The sequence below is a fragment of the Balaenoptera musculus genome, chromosome X (assembly GCF_009873245.2).
Source record: "Balaenoptera musculus isolate JJ_BM4_2016_0621 chromosome X, mBalMus1.pri.v3, whole genome shotgun sequence".
Lineage (NCBI taxonomy): Eukaryota > Metazoa > Chordata > Mammalia > Artiodactyla > Balaenopteridae > Balaenoptera > Balaenoptera musculus.
The window spans coordinates 109009521-109028282 of NC_045806.1; the positions used below are offsets into that span (position 1 = coordinate 109009521).

General features: G+C 36.5%; 1 protein-coding gene across 3 annotated transcripts in view; it reads right to left on the reverse strand.

Annotated features, from left to right (window-relative positions):
• ZNF280C (zinc finger protein 280C) overlaps positions 1-18101 on the reverse strand; it is a 62355-nt gene extending 44254 nt beyond the window's left edge. For 2 of the 3 annotated variants that reach the window (XM_036841149.1, XM_036841151.1), the window contains exons 1-6: positions 17989-18101; positions 9036-9081; positions 8866-8912; positions 4190-4336; positions 1479-1544; positions 1243-1379 (exon numbers count right to left, since the gene is read on the reverse strand). In XM_036841149.1, coding sequence (XP_036697044.1) covers positions 1243-1379; positions 1479-1544; positions 4190-4336; positions 8866-8896 — 381 coding nt within the window. In that variant the 5' untranslated portion in view covers positions 8897-8912; positions 9036-9081; positions 17989-18101. The remainder of the gene's footprint in view (positions 1-1242; positions 1380-1478; positions 1545-4189; positions 4337-8865; positions 8913-9035; positions 9082-17988) is intronic. The other variant, XM_036841150.1, reaches the window with a different exon arrangement.
• Positions 18102-18762: the final 661 nt, after the last annotated feature.

Below are 18762 nucleotides of genomic sequence, written 5' to 3' on the forward strand. Positions count from 1 at the left end.
GCAAACGTCTTAGGGTTAGTATGACAATGGTTTTGACCTCACAGACTACTGAGAGTCTCAGGGAACCCCAATGGTCTGTGAAATACACCACTGCTCCAAGGCAATGCTTCTATTTTTAAAAGCACATACTTAAATGTGTGTATGGATGTGTGTATGTGCATATTTTAAAAACTCTGGGCTAACCTGGATTGAAATCCCAGATCCATCATTACCAGCTGTGTGGCCTTGAGTGGATCATTTAGACTCTCTGAGCCTCAGTTTCCTCAACTACAAAATGGGGGAAATAACTGCGCTTACCTCATAAGAAAGTCGTAAGAATTAAAAGAGATTAATTTATATATAGCATCTAGAACTAAGACTTACCCATGTTGACAGACTAACAAATGTTAAATATTACCATTATCTATTATTTCTGTTAAAAGTTTTAAAAACTAAACTATGAAAGTATGTTTTCAAAATAAACAGCAATAATGACCTTGGAAAAATCTTCCCAATTAAGAATACCTGGTTCAGTTTACTGTCTTAAGAATTTTGCCATTATGCAATATTCATTACTGATTATACTTTTATACTCACCTTTAGATAGCATAGTTTTCAATATTACACCTATTTAATTTAAGCATATTACCTGATTTATTGACAGGTTGGATGGTTAGTTCCTGCAGCTATTATTCTGGGTATTGGCTGAGCCATCATAAAGATGGTGACATTTTCTTTTTCCTCTTTTTTTTCTTTTTTTCTACTCTAATAAAGATGTTAAAAAAAATGGTATATATGTGTCAATCCCAATCTCCCAATCACAGACTCTTTGTTTATAATAGCCCTTCCACTTTCCCTTGCTCCTTTTTTAACATCTTTATTAGAGTATAATTGCTTTACAATGGTGTGTCAGTTTCTGCTTTATAACAAAGTGAATCAGTTATACATATACATATGTCCCCATATCTCTTCCCTCTTGCATCTCCCTCCCTCCCACCCTCCCTATCCCACCCCTCTAGGTGGTCACAAAGCACCGAGCTGATTTCCCTGTGCTATGCGGCTGCTTCCCACTAGCTAGCTATTTTACGTTTGGTAGTGTATATATGTCCATGCCACTCTCTCACCTTGAAGATGGTGACATTTTCTGATAGTGATTATGTTTCTACTGGGATGGTGACTAGCTATGACAGTCCACAATTCTGACTGGGTATTATAATATCCACTGTGTCCCTGATCTAATTCTGTAGTTTTAGAAACACTTACAGGTTTAGACATGTCCTGAACAATAGCAGGGCTACGTGAAGATTTAGATTCAGGATGAAATCTAGGCAAGGCAGCCACTGGATCTGATGTCGGGTCTTTGTAGTGTTCACTTGTAGGCGTGAAATCATCAGTAACATCTGTATTTTAAAATTACACAAATATTGAATATTGCTCTACACAACCAATTTTGTCAAAATATTTCACTTTAAAATTAAAATAATACAATAATACTATACCATGACTGATTGTCTCAATCTCTATTTCCTTTGAAGATGAGCTGGGATTACCTCTGTTCAAAATATCTGTAAAAATTATATTTATTTAAAAAATTTTTATTTGAATGAAATATATATTAAGATAATAGAAAAAACTTTCCAAAAATATATCCATATATAACCAACAGTTGAAGTATATTTTTTTCTCTTAATGGTGACAGGGTTGTATATACACTTGGGTTACTGTGACTGGAAATCAAGCCCTTCCCCAATCTCCATGCCACATTCACACCCCTAAAAGCCTGGAAGTTTCATTATGGGCAAGCTGATGGATTATCTGTACCATTACTCTTGACTTCTGAAAGGGATACCATCAGAGACTGCAGACTAAATTGAATCTAGAGTTTACAAAAGTATCTCATATCTACTTACTACACCAAAAGTCAATTTGAGCCTGACATGACCTTCTGGATCAGTTTAATATTGCTCACTCTTATACCCATGTGAACCCATAACTTCTAGGTTATTGAGAAATCAAATGAAAATTTGGAAAATTGCTAATCAGAAGAAGATACAAAGCAGACAAAAAAATCCCATTAAGACATCAGAAAATTTCCTTTTTCCCCTCCTAGTAGAAAAGAACCAGATCTCATAAAATAATTCTATAAAGTAAAGGGTCACACAGAAGTAGCGTTTCTGACTAAGCGCTACAGAAGTCTTCTAGGAGAAAAATCTGCTCATTCAAACAACTTGGTATTGTTTTCGTTCAGAAATTCAAGGTAAGTATTTACCCAAGCCATTAAAGAGCTATTCCTAATAGTACTTTTTGGTGACTGCAGTGTATCAAACACAAGTTTTTATCCCCCCTCTTATAGTGGTTCTTTTTAAATATTTAGCTCATGTTCCATATGCTAAAATATTTTATGGCGCACACATAAAACATCAATAAAATCATTTAAATTTTGAGTTATTTAGAAAAGAAATTTCACTGGGGTCAATTTTCTTTCTGACAGAATCACTTAAAACTAATACAGGACTTCCCTGGTGGTGCAGTGGTTAAGAATCCGCCTGCCAATGCAGAGGATAAGGGTTCGAGCCCTGATCCTAGAAGATCCCACATGCCGTGGAGCAACTAAGCCCGTGCACCACAACTATGGAACCTACACTCTAGAGCCCACGAGCCACAACTACTAAGCCCGTGTGCCACAACTACTGAAGCCCGCATGCCTAGAGCCCGTGCTGCACAACAAGAGAAGCCACTGCAATGAGAAGCCTGCACACCGCAATGAAGAGTAGCCCCCGCTCGCTGCAACTAGAGAAAGCCCGCACGCAGCAATGAAGACCCAATGCAGCCAAAAATAAGTAAACAAATAAATTAATTTTAAAAAATGGATATTAAAAAAAACTAATACACATTATTCTAGTTGAGTACTAGTCATCTATAACTGATATAAATCCAATGTGAACTGTCATGCTTTCAATAAGATGATTTGAATAATATTGAAATATGGCAATATTTCAGTATAAAGATAATCACAGTGACTAGGAAACATTAAGAGAATATAATATTCTGTTCCTCTATCAGCAGCAAATATGCCAACATGCCTACTTCTTTGAAGTGGCACTCCACTTAGCATCTCTCAATTTGCCACAGGAAGTGATACCGAGAATTAAACTAATTAAATTATTCTACCTTTTATAAAACTGAATAGAAGTGCTATTCTAAGTTTAGAGTCAAGAGAAGTAAGAACTAAGCTTTCAGAAAGTTACAAACTTTTCTCTAAACTACACTATTATGCACTGCCATAGTAAGTAAGAAAACACTGGTATGCTGGCTACATTCTTTGGTAAATTCTCCTGGCTTAACAAAAGTAAGTATAATGAGAAAGAATGTTTCTTCATTCTCCACTGAAACTCAGTATGTTGTTCCTCTGCATTTTACACATTTCTGATTGGACATCTTAACAAGTATCATTAATATCTTCACTTTAACATTATAACAATGTCAAGTCTAATTACTCTACCAGAAATCCACAAAGGTACTGGACATATTCTCCTAGAAAGTGTGGATTAAGGATTAAGTGTGCTGACTGCCTGCATCATCCCAATATAGTAGCTGAAGATCAGGCCACTGTATATTCTTCATGAATACACAGTCATCAGGAGTTGCTGAAAGATGGGTGCGGCCAGAAGCTACCGGCCATGTTGGTACACAGACCAGCACCTTTTTATTTTTGTAGCCATGAGTCAAGATGACACTGATGAGGCACTTGCCTGGGTGTAAGAAACTCCATCAGAGACTAACACAAACTTATTTAGTAGTCTGATATTTTAAGCAAAGCATTCCAACACTTCCTTTTCCGGGTACATTTGGGCTTAAGGGGAAAAAAGAAAAATTAACAAATAAACAAGTAAATAGGCTACTTGGCTCCAATAAAATTATGATTGCTAATCTCAAAAAGCCTACAATGTTGTTAGGTAATCTTAACCTTTAGGTAATTTAGTTAACATTTTCCTTTTCTCTCATATGATATTTTTACCTCTCACACCTCCTTATTCAACTCTCCAACCACATTCTCCCTCTGATTCTCACAAATTCTTACTGACCTCTATGCTCTCTCTCTCTCACCTCCAGATCCTTATAGAGTAACAAGGACATATAAGACAGGCCCAGGTTTTCCATTAGAAGCAACATCTTATAAAACTTTGCTTCACTGAAAGTGAATGCTTACTTGAAATGGCTGGTTTTGAACTTTGTATCTCTCCAACAAAGATCAGCTCATCATCATCTTCATCCTGAATTCCTTCTACTTTCTTCTGCCATGGTTCCAGCTCTTCTTCTTCACATTCCATGAACAGTTCTGCCATTTTGGGATTATCTAATTTTCAAAAAGAGAGAATCAAATTTTATTTTTTTAAATACTTTTTTTTGCAATACATAGTATGATATTTAAGATGTACTTTAATATCCTGATAGCAATTACTGAACTGATATTTGTCAGTAAATGGTAACAGAAGTATGAAACTTGGAACTCAACCTCTAATATCTAAACTAGTAAAATTAATCTAGCTAGATAGATAATGGATGACAGTAGTTATTTACAGCAGCTAATAAATTTTAGGAACAATCAAATCCAATCAAAGTGAGTTTGTTTTTTTTTTAAATTATTTTTACTTACTTATTTATTTATTTATTTTTGCCTGTGTTGGGTCCTCGTTTCTGTGCGAGGGCTCTCTCCAGTTGTGGCGAGCGGGGGCCACTCTTCATCGCGGTGTGCAGGCCTCTCACCGTCGCGGCCTCTCTTGTTGCGGAGCACAGGCTCCAGACGCGCAGGCTCAGTAGTTGTGGCTCACGGGCCCAGTTGCTCCACGGCATGTGGGATCCCCCCAGACCAGGGCTCAAACCCGTGTCCCCCGCATTAGCAGGCAGACTCCCAACCACTGCGCCACCAGGGAAGCCCGAGTTTCAGTTTTATGACTAGAATATGATTATATCCATGAAAAGGACTGTACCTATTATCTGAAAACCCCCCCACAAACTTCTGTATTAACAAAAGGGAGACAAACTGAGAATAAGAAGCAACAGGTGGGAGATATGCTAGAAAAACTGAACCAGATTCAGGGATACCAGGCACAGGACAAGGCAGGGATGAGATGCTGGAACGAAAATAGGATAATTAAGTGAGGCTTATTCCATCCCAGAGCAGATTACGCATTTCTCACCTGAAGAAACTAAGTAAAGAACATACTGTGGATACCACCAGCCTACAAGTGCTGACCAATCACACAGAGCTACCAGGAAGCATTTTAGTGCCTCATTCTTAAATATGGATAGACACCCAATAAGCCCCAGAAATATGACTAAAATCTCCAATGTGAAAGACCAAAGTAATAAAACGGACCAAAAGATATTAAAGAAAACACAGATAATACAGAGGACAAGAGAAAACATTAGAGACTGTAATTAGCATTTTTAAAGAGATAAGACAGGAACGTTATAAAAAGTAATATTCACAAAGCAAAAAGATTAAAAATAAAATAGCCAAAATTCAGTAAAGAAAAATAAAATGCCAAAGTTGAGTAAACAGCCCATAAGTGGAACTAAAAGTCAAAAAGTATACATATACTAAATAAAGACAAGTTTGTTATAAAATCAATTTCAAAGGTACAACTCACGTAATAAAGGCCCAGAAAAGAACAGAGAAAAAAGTGGATATAATCAAAGGAAAAATACAAGAAAAATTCCCAGTTCTAAAGGACATAAATCTCCAGATTGAAAGGGCCCACCAGCACCAAGCACAATGATCAAGAAAACAACCTACAGTAGATGGACAAATCATGAAATTTCAGAATGCTGGAAATAAAGAGAATATCCTAAAATCTGAGAGAGAGAGAGAGGGAGAGAAGAAAGTTGGAATAATGATTTCAAAAGTCTTAGTAAAAATAATTTTCAATTTAGAATTCTATACCCAGCCAAGATTTTCGTCAAGCATGAAGTTACATATTCTTTCATCAAGAATAAAGACCAGTGGGACTTCCCTGGGGGTGCAGTGGTTAAGAATCCGCCCGCCAATGCAGGGGACACAGGCTCGAGCCCTGGTCCGAGAAGATCCCACATGCCACGGAGCAAATAAGCCCGTGCGCCACAACTACTGAGACTGCGTGCCACAACTACTGAAGCCAGTGCGTCTAGAGCCCGTGCTCCGCAACAAGAGAAGCCACCACAGTGAGAAGCCAGCGCACTGCAACGAAGCGTAGCCCCCGCTCTCCATAACTAGAGAAAGCCCATGCGCAGCAACAAAGACCCAACACAGCCAAAAATAAATAATGAATAAAATAAATAAATAAATAAAAACATAATCTTTAAAAAAAAAAGACCAGCAACATCACACAAAATTTACCTCCCATTCACCCTTTCTTTCTTAGGACCCCATCAAAATATGAGACTTAAGGAGGAAGACACAGAACGCAGAAAACATGACATTCACACAATACAAAGACAAAGGGAAGTCCCAGGACAATAGCTGTTCAACAGGTCTAGAGAGCAACCAGCCAGAGTAGAGACGACCATTACTCCCAGGAGAAATGTCTCTAGGAGACCACACACACACACACACACACAGATTAACAATCAAATTGTTAGATTACCTGACAAGTTTTACCATATAGAAAATCAACTTAAGAGGCTACAGAAGGGTGTGAGAAGACTTGGCTATAAATTTTAATAAAATTTAGCAAATTTTAAAAACCAAAAAATTTGAATTGCTGGATATATAAAAAAAAAAGAAAAAGGAAATGTACCCATAATATATTATTACCATCGTATCAATACTATGCTCATCAGCAAACAATATTTGTTATAGTCATCACAATAAAAACATCAAATATGATTTAACCAAAAATTGAGATATAACTACATTGGGAGGTGCTTGCGGGGGGTGGTTAAGTGTATGAAAACTAAAATCCTCCTATTCCTTAATGGAAAAATCATTAGATAATGGCAAAAACTGATGATTCAAGAGACAGCAGTACATATTTCAAAAATTTAGAAATATGAAACTAATTATTAGAAAAACAGCTAAACTATTCAAAGTGGATGCCTTGAAAAAACAGGGAGTACGTAGGCCCAAAACACACGCACACCTCTCTCTTGCTTGCTCTCTCACTTTTCAAGAATCTGTGGGTATGCAACGTATAAACTTCTGATTGTCTTTTTTAAACTATGTATTATTTTTAAAATGCACCCAAATTAAAATAATAGCAATGAAGATGGATATAAGTGGCACTAGATATATGGAGTGAGATGTGGATGGGGTAACAACTTTAAAAAAATAAAAACAAAACAAAATAATAACTCTAGAGTTCTGGCTTAGACAATAATATCCTTTTTTTATTAGACAATGATACCTAAAATTTATCTTTTAAATTAAATAATTTCTAAAGGTAATTTTACTAGATTAAAACAATGTCATTTCTACTTTTGACTCAAAATTAAAAGGTACTATGTGAATATAATGATTTGGGGATGGCATACAAAAGAAACAGTTTAATAAATTGGTGCTATTTTCTAACAAATTTTTAAAATGTAGTTTCCCCTTCTATACAAATAATTTCTTAGCATAGTGTTGTTTAATGCTTAGTAGCTCACCTAACATAAAACAAAATAAAAAAATCTTCCACCCTCCCAAATGTAACCAATTTTAAGAACTGATCTCTTTTCTAAACCTTACTTAAAAAAATATATACAGCATGCTCTAAGTGAAATAATTAAGAGTGTAATTCATAGTTTAGCATTTGCATATTGTGTCCCTCAGAGCCCTCATTTGTACTGTTTTTTCCATCTAAAATACCCTTCCTCCTTACCTTATACTGTCCATATTATTCAAGTATAGTAGAAAGAGCATGGACTTGACATCAAATTGAATAGTTCAAATCTTCATTGCACCATTTCTAATGTAACTCTGGAGAAATTACTTGAATCTGTTTCCTCACCTAAAATATGGGTGTAATATCTACCTAATAGAAGTGGTAATGTAGATTTAGGGAAAAGCTGTATGAAGTATCTAACTTCAAGCAATACTCAACAAAATATTAATTCCCTACTCCTTCCCAACTCTTGGTTTAATTGTAACTCCTCGATAAACTATTAGACCCTGTTTTTCTTCCACCTTTTACTACACTGACAGCCTATGCCAGGCAATTCAGAATACACTATATATAATCTCAAACTGCTATTTCTTAACGTGTCTTAACTGTACATGTGTAACTCCAAAGTAAGCTCCTTGAGAGTAAAGAACATATTTTCTTCTTCCTCTACATTTCCTTTTACACACAGTAGTCTACTAGATATGCAGTATGCACTTAACATATGGTAATCTAAGGGCTAAGGAACTAGGCAAAGTCAGGCAATGCCAAATTTAAAAAAATGAGAGACCCATGTATACTGATAATAAAGAAATTTATATCTACGTTAATACCATGGTCTTAATGCCATGTTGATACATAGGTCTTCCTCATTCTTTTTAACTGGGTACCGACACTGTCAATATATTCAAGATAGATGGTTGAGTAAAAAATTTTAAGGGCACATAACAGCATATATAGTATGATCTTATTTAGAAATAATTTATTTTTTTGTCTATGCATAGAAAAAAGTTTGTGATTATGTATACCAAACCGATAATAGTAGTTATCTCTGGAAATGAGGAAGAAACACTTCATTTCTACTTTACTGACATTTTTATTGTATGTAGTTCTTTTTTACTATGGTATTACTTTAAAAAATTTAAGTGTTCTTGTGTGTTTTTTTTAACGTGCCCACCTCTGTCTCTCTCACCTTTTCTCATGAAGCAAGGTTATCAGTACAAGACCCAAGTACACTAGTATCACTTGCAGCAGCAATACTTACTTTTTGGTTGAAAAGGGTTGTTGTTGTCCATCAAGCTGCAGAGTCACCTAAGCATTAACACATGACATCAATCAATTTTATGAGTCACTTTAAGTAACACCAAATATACTGAAACATGATACTTGGGATTCAGAAATCTTTGGGTCTAATTTCAATCTCCAGAAACTCACCATGTGACTCCAGACAAGGTAGCAAGTTAGGTCTTAGTTTTCTGCCCTATAAAATAAAGATACTTACTATTAGGGTGGATTTGTTAAATTAAATGTACACACATTAAATATTTTTCTCTACAAAAAGTTTACCTGTTGAGTTTGATATACACATGCTACTCACTTTCCATAACTGGTTCATTCCTGAATGAATGCAAATTTCGTAAATAAAATGCTGAATGTAATAAGCATTTATTATTTGAAGAAATCTGAAATTATTAAATTACAAATAGTTTTTGAAAGACACCCTTCTGTAAATGAGTAATCACCCTGTAATACATGCTTTAGTAAATCTGAATTTTGAAATGCTAAGTTAACATTAATCTTTAACTGTTGTTCCTTACATTTCAGAAATAAATTAATATTATTAAAAAACACATTCTAAGAAATTTTTAGGTTTTTTTTGTTTATCAACGCTAACTGAAAGGAACAGAAAATTAGTTGGATACATTTTATCATAGATTAACTCATTAAAAATAATTACTCATTGCCTTCTGTACTCAATGTAATGTGCTCAGTTCTAGGGAAAAAATTAAGATGAATAAATCATAGTCCTTGCCTTCAGAAGTTTACAATCTAATGTCTATGTTTCTTTGGGCTTTTTAAAAAGCTGTTATATTAAACATTTTCAAAAAAGCATTTAAATTGCTTTCTTTAAAACAGGAATTTCTGTTCTGAATTCTCATGCACATACATATTTTTTTACATACAAGATAAACATGCTTAAAAAACTATTTCAGCTATTTAAAAAAGTTAAAACTTAAACATCAATAATCTAAAGTATTAAGATAAATAGAGTTAACTGAGTTTCCACATTTGTCTTTATCCTCAGAGTAGCAAAAGCAAGCTTTCTTGCTTTTTCCAATTCCAAATCATTTAGACTGAAATAGATCAAAGGAAAAAAATGACTTTAACTCCAGAAGAAGTTACTGGTATAAATGTTTGAATTACTATTACAAGAATCTCTAGTGAATTCTGTACTTAAGTAAATTCCCCTATTTCTGAGGTTTGGCTATTGAAACCTCTGAACTCAATTATTTGAATAGTTATTGCTTGTCCCTAAATGAGAATTAAGGTAATGCATATGTCAAGTAGATAAATACATGACAATTCTTGCTCAGCATTAAGGACCTACTGCTACGAAGAATACAGAACATTTTTTAAGAGTCACAACTGTACAGCATTTGAGACTCATATAGAATCCTTTTATTAAACGATCATATACAATATCTATTGGTACAAATACCCTAAATTGGTACTAAATGTTCAAGTAGTCTATATAAACAAGTCATATCCACTGCCCATGACTACAGCGGTACCTTTTGAGGCTGATAGCAGCCACCAAGGAGCCTCAACTGGTACATTCATAAACACTCTCAGATGCCATTAGAACCACAACTTCAGTCTAAAGCTGTGCTATCCAATAAGGTAGCTGAGGCCCCCCAAAACTAACAGTTCTGGTGGCAAGGCAAGGAATTCCATGGGACATTAAATCATCTGTTAGAGAAATGGAATATCTAGCAAAATATGCAAGAAGTATCTTAGAATCCCTGTAAGAGCAACTCCAGAGGGTCTCTAGGTTCTGCAACTCAGAGCTGGCACCAAAATAAGCGGAAAAGAACTCTCCACCTCAGCTATTGACAAGTAACTGACTAATTCCAAGTAACTGACTAATGAAAGACCTCTTCCAGCACAACCGGATCAGTTTTTGGAGACTGCGTGTATAAATAATTATAATTTACATATATATATTTTGTTTCAGCTTTTATACATCTAAAATTCAACTATCTTTTAAGAGTTAATTCTACAAAAATTTTTAAAAAAACATTAGAGGATTAAAATAGTTACAATAGTAAATTGTATGTTATGTGTATTTTACCACAAAATAAAATATTTTAAAAAGTAATAGATACAATAAATATAACCATCCCACTAGGATGGTTATAACCAAAAAGACAGACAATAACAAGTGTTGGCAAGGATATGGAGAAACTGGAACCCTCATACACTGCTGGTAGGAGTATAAAATGGTGCAGACACTGTGGAAAACACTTTGGCAATTCCTCACAAACTTAAAGTTACCATATGACCCAGCAATTCCACTCCTAGCAAGAGAGAATTGAACACATATGCCTACACAAAAACTTGTAGATGAAAGTTCATAGCAGTATTATTGATAACAGCAAAAAGTAAACAACCCAAATGCCTGATTAATGGAGAAACAAAATGTGATATATCTATACAATGGAATAATATTGTCATAGAAAGGAATGAAGTACTGATATATACTACAAAATGGATGGATGGACCTTGAGAACATTATACTAAATGAAAGAAACCAGTCAAAAAGACCACATACTGTATGATTTCATTTATATGAAATGTCCAGAAACGGCAAATCCATAAAGGCAGAAAGTAGAGTAGTGGCTGCTTAGGGCTGGGAGGGTTGCGGGAAAATAAGGAGGGACTTCTAATGGGTATGGGGTTTCTTTACGGGGTGACTAAAATGTTTTTTTTGGTTTTTAAAAATTTATTTATTTATTTATTTATTTATGGCTGCACGCGGGCTTTCTCTAGTTGCGGTGAGCGGGGGCTACTCTTTGTTGTGGTGTGCAGGCTTCTCACTGCGGTGGCTTCTCTTGCTGCAGAGCTCGGGCTCTAGGCGCTTGGGCTTCAGTAGTTGTGGCTCATGGGCTCTAGAGCACAGTCTCAGTAGCTGTGGTGCACGGGCTTAGCTGCTCCGCGGCATGTGGGATCTTCCTGGACAAGGGCTTGAACCCGTGTCCCCTGCATTGGCAGGCAGATTCTTAACCACTGCACCACCAGGGAAGTCCGAAAATGTTTTAAAATTGATTGTGGTGATGGTTGCACAACACTGTGAATGTACTAAAATCATTGAATTGTACATTGAATGGGTGAATTGTATGTTATGTGAATTATAGCTCAATAAAGCTGTTAAGCATATAATAAGCTGGTAGGATATAAGCCTGGTGGTGATGGAAGTCCCTATGTGGAGAAAGACTACCTAAGAAAGACGCCAACAAAGATAATAGCAAAACCATAAGATTATGGAGTAGAGAAAAAGAGGGTAGGACAGGGAGACATTCAGGTTCTTTTGCTACCATTTAAACACCTAAGCCATGCTTGGAGGCAAAGTAGCTACTAGAACTTTTCAGTTAAGAGAGGGAATAATTGTTCATTTCTGGTCAAACTACTTTGAGTTAAGTTTCTGGTATTTACATTCAAGATTAATAATACACTTTCCAACAAATTACCCCAACATTTTTGAAACTAACAGACCTCTGGGAAAATACTTATATTCCAGATGGTACAATAAAGCTCTAAAACAATACATTGTTTTGCTATCTAAAAAATTAACATAAGCATACTCCAAGGATCATCTGAATGACTACCTTATAACTAAGCTCAGTCACATAATTTCAGTACTCACAGTTTTAAAAACTGAGATATAACTGACATACATTATATTAGTTTCAAGTGTACAGCACAATGATTTGATATATGTGCATACTGCAAAATGATCACCACAGTAAGTCTAGTTAACGTCCATCACCACATATAGTTACAATTTTTTTTTCTTGTGATGAGAACTTTTAAGATCTACTCTCTTAGCAACCTTCAAATATACAATAGTCTTATTAACTGTAGTCACCACACTATATATTACATCCCCAGGACTTATTTTATAACTGGAAGTTTGTACCTTTTGACCACCTTCACCCAATTTTGTCCCCCCTCTCCCCCAACCACCAATCTGTTCTCTGTATCTATGAAGTGTGTGTGTGTTTTTAAAGATTCCACATACCAGTGAGATTATATGTTATTTGTCTTTCTTTGTCTGACTTAGCATAATGCCCTAAAGGTCCATCCATGTTGTCGCAAATGGCAGGATTTCCTTCTTTTTTATGGCTGAATAGTATTCCACATTTTCTTTATTTGTTCATCCAAAGATGGACACTTAGGTTTTCCCATGTCTTGGCTATTACAATAATATTATAACATTATATTACAATAATGCTGCAATGAACATGGGGTGCAGATATCTTTTTGAGTTAGTGTTTTTGTTTCCTCTGGATAAATACTCAGAAGAGGAACTGTTGGATCATACCACTACTCATGTTTTTGTCTGTATTTACTACTGCATTGTCATCAAGTACTATCACTTTTACTGCTGCTGGCTAATAATAAAAGAACAGAGGGAGGGAATATCTAAATGATGCATTTGTACTAAATGCAAGGAAAATGACAGTATTTATGGTTAGCCAGAGAAATGAAGGTATTGATAAAGTTTAAACAGAAAAATCTTGCTACTGTTTAGATAGATATGAATCATGGATATGAAAAACTCAAAAAAAGTAGTCAGTGACTTTGTTTCACCAAAATACATTATTCAATGTATTAAAGTTGATTCGAATGGCATTGATTTTGCAGTTTTGATTATTTTGTTTTATGACTGTACAAGAACTCTAAGAATATTTAAACATTTTAAGTAAGAGGGTGTCTGTGAAAATGTTTTCCTTATAATAGGAATTAACTGGTACCGTACTCAAATCCAAGAAACACTGGATTATACCTTGGTTTCTTAGACAATTTCACTGGCACCTAAACAATTCAAACTCTCAAACCAGGTTTTGGGAACAAATCACATATAATTTAGAAGAAAAATATAGACTCATCATCTTTTCTTTGTCCAAGAAGTTTTTATATTGTGGAAATTTTTTATTTTTTTGAAAGCCTGAACACATGAAGTCCAGGTACATTTTGAGCAGATCTTTAATAACTCTACTATTTCCCCCCTAATATAAGTTTTCAACTTTTGTCTGTTGACTTTCATACTTCATCTATATGTAGAAAATAGCTAGTTGACGCTAAGATTTAAAATTCATCAGCATAATACTTTGCAAAGATTGTCTATATTTTAAAACATTTTAAAATTAGCTCTTGGGATGGACCACCCCTCTAATAAAATTTACTTTCTGCAAAGTAATTTTTAGATCATATTCAGGGTAAAGATTTTATCTATAAGATGTTTTTATTGTAATTGATATGTAAAAGATATAACCTGGAGAAAAGACAAATGCATAATTGGCCTTTCAAAGACAAACTATATAATAAATGTTTTAGTAAGTTTCGTAAGATATTCTTTAAAAAAAATTATTTATTTATTTGGTTGCACCGTCTCTTAGTGGCGGCAGGTGGGCTCTTTAGTTGCGGCACGTGAACTCTTAGTTGCGGCATGCATGTGAGATCTAGCTCCCTGACCAGGGGTCGAACCAGGCCCCCTGCATTGGGAGCATGGAGTCTTATCCACTGTGCCACCAGGGAAGTCCCCTTCATAAGATATTCTATAATCCCTAATTCCTAAAGTAACTTCAGGAAGTATATATTCTTAATTAATTCACATTTTATAGGAGTAAAACTGATCCACTGGGAAAATATCAAGTAAAAACATGGAGCACAATTATGGGAATACTGGATATAGGGGCTGAATAACTGAGTGGGAATTTGAAGTCTACCACTTTCTGGTTGCCAAACGTATAGGATATTTAACTGGCCTCTTTGAACTTAGTTTTTCTATCTGTAAAATGAAAACAGTAATACCTTCCTTGCAGCACTACTGGAAGGTTAAATGAAGCACATGAAAAATTACTGCACAATACTTTGCATTATTTTGCTCAACTTTTCCTTCTTTACTGAAAATCATACAAGTTGATGAATATAAGCACTAAAAAGAAACAAAATTCTAGTTCATGTATAGAACTGTTAAAATACTGTCACAAATAAAGAACACCAGATCAGTAGTTCTCAAACTTTTTTGGGCTCAGGTCCACTCTTCATTCTTACAACTTACTGAGGACCCCAACGAGCCTCCTGTTTATGTGGATTATATCTATTGATACTTACCATATTAGAAATTGAAACTGAGAAAAAATTTAATATATATTAATTTATTTAAAGTAATAATAAGCCCATTACATGTCCATATAAATATTTTTAATTAAAATAACCAATTTCAAAAACAAAAAATTTAAGGAGAAGAATGACAATGATTTACATTTTTGCAAATGTCTTTAATATCTGTCTTAATAAAAGACAACTGGATTCCTTTATCAGCTTCTGGAATGTATTTTTTTGTTCTTCTAAGTATATACAAAGAAGTACACCATGTCTAAACACATTAAATATCTAATAAAACTGGTTTCACTATTTCTTTATTCTTATGTAAATTATTTCTAAAATGACTTAAAATATAAAAGATGAAATAAAAATTGTCTATTGGACCCAGATGGTACATAGGGATGACTACTTTTCCTGATATACTGAGTATTATTAAAAACACTCCTTAAGGGCTTCCCTGGTGGCGCAGTGGTTGAGAATCTGCCTGCTAATGCAGGGGACACAGGTTCGAGCCCTGGTCTGGGAAGATCCCACATGCCGCGGAGCAATTAGGCCCGTGAGCCACAACTACTGAGCCTGCGCGTCTGGAGTCTGTGCTCCGCAACAAGAGAGGCCGCGATAGTGAGAGGCCTGCGCACCGTGATGAGGAGTGGCCCCCACTTGCCACAACTAGAGAAAGCCCTCGCACAGAAACGAAGACCCAACACAGCCATAAATAAATAAATAAATAAATAAAAAATTTAAAAAAAAAACAAAACACTCCTTAAAAGAAAACTGCTTTGCAATGAATGAATTTAAAAAGTCTAGACACATGTTTGATACAAATTACTGAGTAAAACAAGTCTTCTGGGGTCATTATTTAAAACAACCTGACTGAAAATCATATATATTTTAAGTCCTTCTCTGAAGCAAGAAGAAAAAATATTCAGGGCTACGTATTTAATTAGTCAATATGTCAAATATTTCTGATCTTTGAAAAGTCACTTTTGAAATAAAACACATTTTCAATATAAATTTCCAATATCCTATCTGTCACTAAAACTATGCATTACTTTCTATTCACAAAAATTGCTGTTCATTTAGGTATTGCCCCTGTCTGATTGGTATAACAAGAACAACAGAAAAATTTGGGTATGGTTCTAAATGTCGTCTTGAATAAAGAAAACAAATTGGATAGAAGAGGAGGTACAGAATTATATATCCTTTCCCCTTACTCTCCTCTTCCACTAAGAAAGCTGATGCTGAGAAGTAAAACCCTGGGCTGAAAAAATCAGATTGGACTAGAAAACTTAACTGGGGAAAAGGGGTTGAAGAGAAGAAGCTGAAATTTGGACCCCTTCAACGTAGAACTTTTTTCAACTTTTCAACATGCTTGGAAACAATAACAATATTATTTAAATACTAAAAAAGTTGAAAAGATATGAAATCTTTTAAAAATATTTTACTGAAGTATAGTTGATTTACAATGTTGTGTTGATATGAAGTCTTAAATATTTTAAGTATAAAGGAAAAGAGAATTGAAAAGTGTTACTTATATATTTTAGGTGAGTCTCCATGCTTATTCTCCTTGACCAACTCACTCTCATAAAAAATGAATCATAATATAGTGAACTGAGCATTGGGTGAGGAGTCAGAAGACCTAGGTTCGAGAATTGGTTCTATCACTCCTAGCCACATGACCTCGGTAAAGTCTCCTCCTTGAGGCTGTTTCCTCACCTAAACAGTTCTTTCAACACCCCACAGCCCACCTCAAAAGAGGTGATAGCCATGAAATATACAAATGCAAGATACAACTGCAGTGGGACTTGTACAAATGTTAAAACATCAAGGGCACACAGTCTTAATTTTATAAGCAACTCAGTGTCTTCATAGGCTTAGTAAAGTTTCTGCTTAAGGAGACAGTTTGAGTTTTCACTGTAACCCCCCCAAAGCAAGACACATCACAAATGCTAAGACCAGACTTCTGTAGTTAAAACTCTACTTGTTTGTTTTAATTTTATGTTTAATGGCACTAAAAGGCATTAAAAATCACAGTTCAAACCTGAAAATAATAAAAGCAAAATATAAGTTCACAGATTAAAAAATCTTTGCAAACAAAGAGAATTCCTTGGATGTAGACCCCCTGTGCTTGTAGAAGCTGGTTCACTTGACATTTTCTCCTCTGATTTCTCCTTTTTAAAAAAAGCATTAAAACTTGACATAAGAGGAACTCCCTCCGTGTCTAGAGAAGGATAAAACCTCAGAATGAGATAATTTTTTCCGTCTCAAAGTAAAACCTGCAAAGATCACTGTTAAAAAACTGTGTCTCTAACTCCACGTTTCTCCTCAGGGCTCTTCTCCTCTAGACAATAACGGAATGGAGCACGATTTCTATGACGGAGGAGCGAAGTCCCTGTGGCAAGAACAAGGGTGTGAGCACTGAATGACCAGTAACCTGGGTGTGTTGGGGGGGGTGGGGGTGGAATCAGGACAGAAAGGAGGGGCCCAAGAGGCCCTGAGGCCAGAAAGTTCGGAACCCTCTCTGGTCTCTATTCCCATGACTGAAGAGCCGTGGGGATGGGCGGGTCTCGCCAAACATCGGCATCATATATACAAAAGACCAAAGGGAGTTGCCTCCAGAAAGAAAAGCCAAAACCAGGCTGGGACCAACCGACACATAGGCCCCGGAAGGTGAGGAGGCAGCAGTGGCAACCCGGGCGGCCCCGGCCCTCAGGCCGCCAAACGCCAAACGCTGCCACCAACCAACTACCTTTCCGAGATGCCTCCCCCCGCCCGGCTGGTGCAAGATGGTGGCCCACCCGCCACCGCGCCGCCAAGTCCGTCCCCTCCCCCGCGCCCTGGGCCATCCTGGCGACGCACGCCAGCATCCAGATCCTCGACCTGCAGTCCTCACGGCCGGGCCACCTCAGCTGCCCTCAGAGTACGGTGGCCATAGCCTCGCGGGAGAGCCCCTGCCTGCTTCCGCGCGGCGCAGGCGGGGGCGGGGGGCACTTACCGCGAGCGGAGCAGGTCGGCCTGACTGGAACTCGGAGGAGGAGAAAGAGGAGGAGGAAAGGGAGGAGCGTGAAAACACTAGGCGGCGGCCACAGCCACAGCCTGGGGCGACTCTCAGCGCGGAATGAGCGCCTCAGCAGAGGGCAGAAATATATAGCTACGCGCGCTGATTCATGGGTAGACGCCAGCTTCTCCCCCGCCCCCCAAACATCCGGGTTTCTTTTCTAACTGACCAGGGAGGGCGGGCGCCGACATGTGCGCGGCCTTACAGATTCTCGAAGGCAGCGGTGCTCTGCCTGCGGGTGGTGGGCTGTGGGCCACATTCCGCGGGTCAGGGCGAGGGTCTGGGCTGATGCCTATCTCCTCGGCCAGACCACTGTCTAGCCCGTGTTGCAATCCCGAAATCAGGGCTACACATGAAATGTGAGCACATGGAAACGTGAATTCTGGGTCCTCCCAGTGTTTAAAGGCTAGAAGCACCAATTAAAAAAAAAATACTGTACCCAAGAGGTGAAGACATAAATCAGATGAGTAAAAGGAATAAAAATCAGGTTATTTTAAATAATTGGTTAATTTTACTAAATTTGTTTTTAAAAATATGATTTTGGTTGCATCTCTGTTATTCCTAACCCGGTCATATAGTCGTCTATAATAGTTATTAAAATGTTAAGAAAAAAATACATTTACAAGAAAAACACTTGCAAGATACTGCTTGCACAAACATATTCTAAACCATGTGTAATAAACAGTATAGAAAATTTTCTCTCCCAACTTT